The 8,545-nt window shown below is 38.3% G+C and overlaps 1 protein-coding gene and 1 long non-coding RNA gene across 37 annotated transcripts in view; one reads left to right on the top strand and one right to left on the bottom strand.

The window, feature by feature from the left end:
• LOC139762964 (uncharacterized) overlaps positions 1-8,545 on the top strand; it is a 614,722-nt gene that overhangs the window by 322,170 nt on the left and 284,007 nt on the right. For 2 of the 36 annotated variants that reach the window (XM_071688332.1, XM_071688313.1), the window contains one exon: positions 8,170-8,302. The exons of the other annotated variants lie outside the window; for them this stretch is intronic. In XM_071688332.1, coding sequence (XP_071544433.1) covers positions 8,252-8,302 — 51 coding nt within the window. In that variant the 5' untranslated portion in view covers positions 8,170-8,251. The remainder of the gene's footprint in view (positions 1-8,169; positions 8,303-8,545) is intronic. 36 annotated transcript variants of the gene reach the window in all.
• LOC139762977 (uncharacterized) lies at positions 513-4,643 on the bottom strand. Its single transcript, XR_011715923.1, has 2 exons — positions 3,625-4,643; positions 513-2,371 (listed from the first exon to the last, which is right to left on the bottom strand). It is a non-coding gene; the product is annotated as an uncharacterized lncRNA (long non-coding RNA).

Here is an 8,545-nt window from a genome sequence, read left to right as displayed (position 1 = left end):
ATGTAGATGATTCATGGTGAGGTGCCTGAGGATTGGCGGAATGCTTCCATAGTGCCATTGTACAAAGGCAAAGGGGATAAGAGTGAGTGCTCAAATTACAGAGGTATAAGTTTGTTGAGTATTCCTGGTAAATTATATGGGAGGGTATTGATTGAGAGGGTGAAGGCGTGTACAGAGCATAAGATTGGGGAAGAGCAGTGTGGTTTCAGAAGTGGTAGAGGATGTGTGCATCAGGTGTTTGCTTTGAAGAATGTATGTGAGAAATACTTAGAAAAACAAATGGATTTGTATGTAGCATTTATGGATCTGGAGAAGGCATATGATAGAGTTGATAGAGATGCTCTGTGGAAGGTACTAAGAATATATGGTGTGGGAGGCAAGTTGTTAGAAGCAGTGAAAACTTTTTATCGAGGATGTAAGGCATGTGTACATGTAGGAAGAGAGGAAAGTGATTGGTTCTCAGTGAATGTAGGTTTGCGGCAGGGGTGTGTGATGTCTCCATGGTTGTTTAATTTGTTTATGGATGGGGTTGTTAGGGAGGTGAATGCAAGAGTTTTGGAAAGAGGGGCAAGTATGCACTCTGTTGTGGATGAGAGAGCTTGGGAAGTGAGTCAGGTGTTGTTCGCTGATGATACAGCGCTGGTGGCTGATTCATGTAAGAAACTGCAGAAGCTGGTGACTGAGTTTGGTAAAGTGTGTGAAAGAAGAAAGTTAAGAGTAAATGTGAATAAGAGCAAGGTTATTAGGTACAGTAGGGTTGAAGGTCAAGTCAATTGGGAGGTAAGTTTGCATGGAGAAAAACTGGAGGAAGTAAAGTGTTTTAGATATCTGGGAGTGGATCTGGCAGCGGATGGAACCATGGAAGCGGAAGTGAATCATAGGGTGGGGGAGGGGGCGAAAATCCTGGGAGCCTTGAAGAATGTGTAGAAGTCGAGAACATTATCTCGGAAAGCAAAAATGGGTATGTTTGAAGGAATAGTGGTTCCAACAATGTTGTATGGTTGCGAGGCGTGCGCTATGGATAGAGTTGTGCGCAGGAGGGTGGATGTGCTGGAAATGAGATGTTTGAGGACAATGTGTGGTGTGAGGTGGTTTGATCGAGTAAGTAATGTAAGGGTAAGAGAGATGTGTGGGAATAAAAAGAGCGTGGTTGAGAGAGCAGAAGAGGGTGTTTTGAAATGGTTTGGGCACATGGAGAGAATGAGTGAGGAAAGATTGACCAAGAGGATATATGTGTCGGAGGTGGAGGGAACGAGGAGAAGTGGGAGACCAAATTGGAGGTGGAAAGATGGAGTGAAAAAGATTTTGAGTGATCGGGGCCTGAACATGCAGGAGGGTGAAAGGCGTGCAAGGAATAGAGTGAATTGGATCGATGTGGTATACCGGGGTTGACATGCTGTCAGTGGATTGAATCAGGGCATGTGAAGCGTCTGGGGTAAACCATGGAAAGTTGTGTGGGGCCTGGATGTGGAAAAGGGGCTGTGGTTTCGGGCATTATTGCGTGACAGCTGGTGACTGAGTGTGAACGAATGGGGTCTTTGTTGTCTTTTCCTAGTGCTACCTCGCACACATGAGTGGGGAGGGAGATGGTATTCCATGTGTGGCGAGGTGGCGATGGGAATGAATAGGGGCAGACAGTGTGAATTGTGTGCATGGGTATATATGTATGTGTCTGTGTGTGTATATATATGTGTACATTGAGATGTATAGGTATGTATATTTGTGTGTGTGAGCGTGTGTGTGTGTGTGTACATTGTGTATGGGGGTGGGTTGTGCCATTTCTTTCGTCTGTTTCCTTGCGCTACCTCGCAAACGCAGGAGACAGCGACAAAGCAAAATAATAATAATAATAATAAGTGATGGTTACAGCTTAGCAAGTATTCAGTACAATACACAGCATGGACATGCCCAGTATTTGGTTACATCTCACTTTCATAACACCTAGATGGTATAACTCTACAACAGTCTACCCTATACACAGGTATAAATTACTACAATACTAAGTCGTATATGTGGCAAATTCTTTCTATGGAAATACCTGGTATACACAGCCACATTCTACCGTGGTCAGGACAAGGTTATATTTTACCATGACATCGACTTGCACATAGTTATACTGCAATACGCCCACTGTGTGGTTATGCCTTAAAAGTAATAGCTAATGCATTATTACTCTAAACACTGTGAAACATGTTCTATGTTTCCATATCAACAACTTGCCAGGTACTCTGATTACAAATCACTACAGTAACACAGTAAATAACTGTACAAGATCATCATGATATCAAATGCTGTTACATCTTACCAGAGGTTCTGCATCAGGAGCCTCATCCCAGGCACGGGTTTCAAATTCTTCCTCCATTGTTTGAATCTAAAAAGAAGAAAAAAAAAACTCATGAAATTACACTTTCCACAACATGAAAATAGAGCCTGTGTTGGCTGCTGCATAAAGTCCAAATTATCACCAAATGATGAAAAGTGCTGATCACTTTTACCAAAACAAAAATCTATGTACTTCTCAAAAAAGCACCTTAATTGCGAGAAAATTGCATCTATGAGTAAATAAGATTTTGTTATAATAAACTAAAGAGAAATTTGCATCCATGGGTAAATAAGATTTTGACATAATAAACTTAGAATATGTGGGTTACAATACGTACATACACGATAGCTGTTTTAATTTTGTATGCATCTGCGGGTACTATCATTCAAGAAAAATTTATGTGACCGAGTATAGTAATTCCTCAACTTCTTGCACACTGTTGAAGCCCTCTATCAGAATAATTAAGAAAAAAACATGTTTGTTCAGCATTCCCAAAACCAAGCCTGACAGCCTAGCATTATGCTTCTGCGCAAACCCGAGCAAATCACGTGTAGCTGAAGGTTCGGAGAATAACACATCCATGTGGCACTTTCATGAAATGATATAAAGCTTTATTGTTTAAAACTTGATTTACACACCAAATAAAGCTCTCTAGAATTTAAACAAAGCATTGTGTGGATAAATGGTGTCACCCGCCAGCAAGACCTGTATAAAATTCAAGACAGATTTTGATGAAAGTGGTACCAATGGATTTTTGAAAATCCATATTGTTGATATAGAGTAATTCTGCCCATCTTTCCTCAACTTCATGGACCTAATCACATTGTGGGGACAACACTCTATATGAGGTCTACAGTTTAAGGAACACATTAGTACCATTGTCGTCAAAATTCATCCACTGTAATACGTGTTTCCATAAACTGATGAACTGCCTCCACATTTTTCTTGTTATCTACAACAGTGTAGTGTTTTATCTCAACACTAGACTGTGTACATAGATAATAATGATGCCAAGTTGAAGAGACAATAGAAAATGCTTATGGTACATAACTGACGTACGATAGCAGGGCACAATTATAAATAACTACACTTTATATTAGAAATACTGACAAATATCAGATAAAAATGAGTTTCAAATCACCAAAACATTATATTAACCCAAATATTGTACAAATTCAACGAGTTAAGTTTATTTCTAAAGTTTACGAACGATGCGACACCCTTATTTGAGTGTTTCATAACTACCTTACTGGATAAAAACGTATCTACTTTTTAAATGGTACTAAGGTTACATTACTCACTTATGGTCGCTGCATACAGTAGATAATCTATTATCACTTCGTTATTATGGATGAAATATACAAGAAACGTGTTCCTGCATCACAACAAAACATTACGAGAGTGACGACGAACTTTTAATTACAGGTTGCGTTATATTTTATCTCATGGTTTTTGTATCTATTTTCAGTATTCATCTCAAACGAATTTCATAAATGCTGGTTTATAATTTACTGAAGGAAATATTTTCTATTAGATAGCATATACGAAACCTTATTTGCATAATTCATTATATAAATTGTCCTAAAAATATTCTACGTAAGTTGTATATAAACACCATCTCTCAGGACGCTCTCTGATAAATCAGATAAAATTTAGAAATCTGATTTATCCTTCGGGCTGGTAACATGGCCCCTGTCACTAATTGTATTGTAATTATCTAGACATATTTAGGCTTTTTCATCAAAACTAGATATATTAATTCGGGTTTCGAAAGGGTTCTATAAAAGATTAATCTTCTGATAGAAATGAAATCGACCGTGATGGCATGGCTTGCAATGCTGATTGGCTAACTCCATTTTTCTTTTGACCAATTGGGAGCTTTGTTTATACAGGACGAAGGAGAACACGACTTATTTATTGCAACTATATCCAATGAAGGTGATAATCATGAGCAAATGTATGTAAGATGACCTAGGCTGATGAACAAAGCAGGGATTTTCAAAGCTTATGTAATACATAAATCAGAATTTGGCTTATATGAACGGTATTTGTCAGTGAGGTGTTCATGATTACTCTCATCATCATAGTAAAAAAAAAGTGAGGAGACACCATCAGGTGGCGGGAAACCAAGTGATGTTCCTCTCGTGTCACCGGAGCGAGCAGTTACCCTTTGGTTTCCCAATAGGTGAGATCTCGTGTGTGATATTGTAATTACCACTCTCGTTATAGATGATTAATGAGTTTTCTTAGATTAATGAGATGTCTTTAGATAAGAGGACGGTGTATGTGATTGATGAGGAAAGAAAACAAATCTGTCCTACTTTGAACTGAGAAATACCTCGAAAATGATAGTTGGCTCGTTAGTGTACTGGGATGGTGTATGTGGGGCTCGGTCATGATGGAACTGGTATGTTGTCAAAGGCAGGACTGACATTTGGTCAGCATTACAATAACTCTTGTGTTCATGTGTTATGGTGTTTCTTTAAGAGTTTTCTCGCGAGTTCAGTGAAAGATTCTTGGCTCATTCCGCACTGGTCATATACGAATGAAAATATTTATTTATGGATAAGATTTATTAGTGTCCAAGGAGAGTGTTGGCGCCACACGTATGAAAGTGGACTGCGAAAATAATGGAATGACGCATTTAATCCATTGTGGACACGTCAGTCTGTAAGATGCCTTATTGAATGTATAAGATCCCATTGTCAGTCTGTAAGATGCCTTATTGAATGTATAAGATCCCATTGTCAGTCTGTAAGATGCCTTATTGAATGTATAAGATCCCATTGTCAGTCTGTAAGATGCCTTATTGAATGTATAAGATCCCATTGTCAGTCTGTAAGATGCCTTATTGAATGTATAAGATCCCATTGTCAGTCTGTAAGATGCCTTATTCGAATGTATAAGATCCCATTGTCAGTCTGTAAGATGCCTTATTGAATGTATAAGATCCCATTGTCAGTCTGTAAGATGCCTTATTGAATGTATAAGATCCCATTGTCAGTCTGTAAGATGCCTTATTGAATGTATAAGATCCCATTGTCAGTCTGTAAGATGCCTTATTGAATGTATAAGATCCCATTGTCAGTCTGTAAGATGCCTTATTGAATGTATAAGATCCCATTGTCAGTCTGTAAGATGCCTTATTGAATGTATAAGATCCCATTGTCAGTCTGTAAGATGCCTTATTGAATGTATAAGATCCCATTGTCAGTCTGTAAGATGCCTTATTGAATGTATAAGATCCCATTGTCAGTCTGTAAGATGCCTTATTGAATGTATAAGATCCCATTGTCAGTCTGTAAGATGCCTTATTGAATGTATAAGATCCCATTGTCAGTCTGTAAGATGCCTTATTGAATGTATAAGATCCCATTGTCAGTCTGTAAGATGCCTTATTGAATGTATAAGATCCCATTGTCAGTCTGTAAGATGCCTTATTGAATGTATAAGATCCCATTGTCAGTCTGTAAGATGCCTTATTGAATGTATAAGATCCCATTGTCAGTCTGTAAGATGCCTTATTGAATGTATAAGATCCCATTGTCAGTCTGTAAGATGCCTTATTGAATGTATAAGATCCCATTGTCAGTCTGTAAGATGCCTTATTGAATGTATAAGATCCCATTGTCAGTCTGTAAGATGCCTTATTGAATGTATAAGATCCCATTGTCAGTCTGTAAGATGCCTTATTGAATGTATAAGATCCCATTGTCAGTCTGTAAGATGCCTTATTGAATGTATAAGATCCCATTGTCAGTCTGTAAGATGCCTTATTGAATGTATAAGATCCCATTGTCAGTCTGTAAGATGCCTTATTGAATGTATAAGATCCCATTGTCAGTCTGTAAGATGCCTTATTGAATGTATAAGATCCCATTGTCAGTCTGTAAGATGCCTTATTGAATGTATAAGATCCCATTGTCAGTCTGTAAGATGCCTTATTGAATGTATAAGATCCCATTGTCAGTCTGTAAGATGCCTTATTGAATGTATAAGATCCCATTGTCAGTCTGTAAGATGCCTTATTGAATGTATAAGATCCCATTGTCAGTCTGTAAGATGCCTTATTGAATGTATAAGATCCCATTGTCAGTCTGTAAGATGCCTTATTGAATGTATAAGATCCCATTGTCAGTCTGTAAGATGCCTTATTGAATGTATAAGATCCCATTGTCAGTCTGTAAGATGCCTTATTGAATGTATAAGATCCCATTGTCAGTCTGTAAGATGCCTTATTGAATGTATAAGATCCCATTGTCAGTCTGTAAGATGCCTTATTGAATGTATAAGATCCCATTGTCAGTCTGTAAGATGCCTTATTGAATGTATAAGATCCCATTGTCAGTCTGTAAGATGCCTTATTGAATGTATAAGATCCCATTGTCAGTCTGTAAGATGCCTTATTGAATGTATAAGATCCCATTGTCAGTCTGTAAGATGCCTTATTGAATGTATAAGATCCCATTGTCAGTCTGTAAGATGCCTTATTGAATGTATAAGATCCCATTGTCAGTCTGTAAGATGCCTTATTGAATGTATAAGATCCCATTGTCAGTCTGTAAGATGCCTTATTGAATGTATAAGATCCCATTGTCAGTCTGTAAGATGCCTTATTGAATGTATAAGATCCCATTGTCAGTCTGTAAGATGCCTTATTGAATGTATAAGATCCCATTGTCAGTCTGTAAGATGCCTTATTCAATGTATAAGATACCATTTTTAGTCTATAAGATGCCTTATTGAATGTATAAGATCCCACTGTCAGTCTGTAAGATGCCTTATTGAATGTATAAGATCCCATTGTCAGTCTGTAAGATGCCTTATTGAATGTATAAGATCCCATTGTCAGTCTGTAAGATGCCTTATTGAATGTATAAGATCCCATTGTCAGTCTGTAAGATGCCTTATTGAATGTATAAGATCCCATTGTCAGGCTGTAAGATGCCTTATTCAATGTATCTCTTGCTTTTTGGCATCCCCAAATTAGCATTAACGTAAGCTTTCCAAATGTTTCTTTCCCTTTTGATGCCTCTATGCCCCTGTAATTGCCTTTCGGGGCGCCAAAGGGGATTTAAACTAAAACTTTAATTTTTCTTTATTTTTGGATGCCACCATCCAACTGTATTGGACTTTGGCACCCCCAAAGAGTCTTGTAAGTAAACTTTTAATTTGTCTCTTTCCCTTCAGATGCCAGTATTCCCCTGTAAAGGCCTTTGAAGACGCCAAAGGGGATTTAGATTAATCCTTCAATTTTCCTCTAAATTTTTGGACGCCTCCACGCAATTCTCTTGCCCTTTGGCATCCCCAAAGTGGCATTAAAGTAAGCTTTCCAAATGTTTCTTTCCCTTTTGATGCCTCTATGCCCCTGTAATTGCCTTTGGCGGCGCCAAAGGGGACTTAAAGTTAACCGTTAATTTGTCTTTTTATTTTTGGATGCCACCATGCAACTGTGTTGGACCTTGGCATCCCTAAACGGTCTTTTAAGTAAACTTTTAAATTGTGTCTTTCCCTTCAGATACCAGTATTCCCCTGTAAAGGCCTTTGAAGACGCCAAAGGGGATTTAGATTAATCCTTCAATTTTCCTCTAAATTTTAGGATACCTCACCGCAATTCTCTTGCCCTTTGCCATCCCCAAAGTGGCATTATACGAAGCTTTCCAAATGTTTCTTTCCCTTTTGATGCCTCTATGCCCCTGTAATTGCCTTTGGCGGCTTCAAAGGGGATTTAAAGTAAACCGTTAATTTCTCTTTCTATTTTTGGATGACATCATGCAACTGTATTGGACTTTGGCACCCCTAAAAAGTCTTTTAAGTAAACTTTTGATTTGTCTGTTTCCCTTCAGATGCCAGTATTCCCCTGTAAAGGCCTTTCAAGACGCCAAAGGGGATTTAGATTAATCCTTCAATTTTCCTCTAAAATTTTGGATGCCTCCACGCAATTCTCTTGCCCTTTGGCATCCCCAAAGTGGCATTAAAGTAAGCTTTCCATATGTTTCTTTCCCTTTTGATGCCTGTATGCCCCTGTAATTGCCTTTGGCGGCGCCAAAGGGGATTTAAAGTAAACCGTTAATTTGTCTTTTTATTTTTGGATGCCACCATGCAACTGTATTGGACCTTGGCACCCCTAAACGGTCTTTTAAGTAAACTTTTAAATTGTCTCTTTCCCTTCAGATGCCAGTATTCCCCTGTAAAGGCCTTTCAAGACGCCAAAGGGGATTT

Source organism: Panulirus ornatus, chromosome 45, assembly GCF_036320965.1.
Source record: "Panulirus ornatus isolate Po-2019 chromosome 45, ASM3632096v1, whole genome shotgun sequence".
Taxonomy (NCBI): Eukaryota; Metazoa; Arthropoda; class Malacostraca; order Decapoda; family Palinuridae; genus Panulirus; species Panulirus ornatus.
This window is presented reverse-complemented; position numbering and strand designations above follow the sequence as displayed.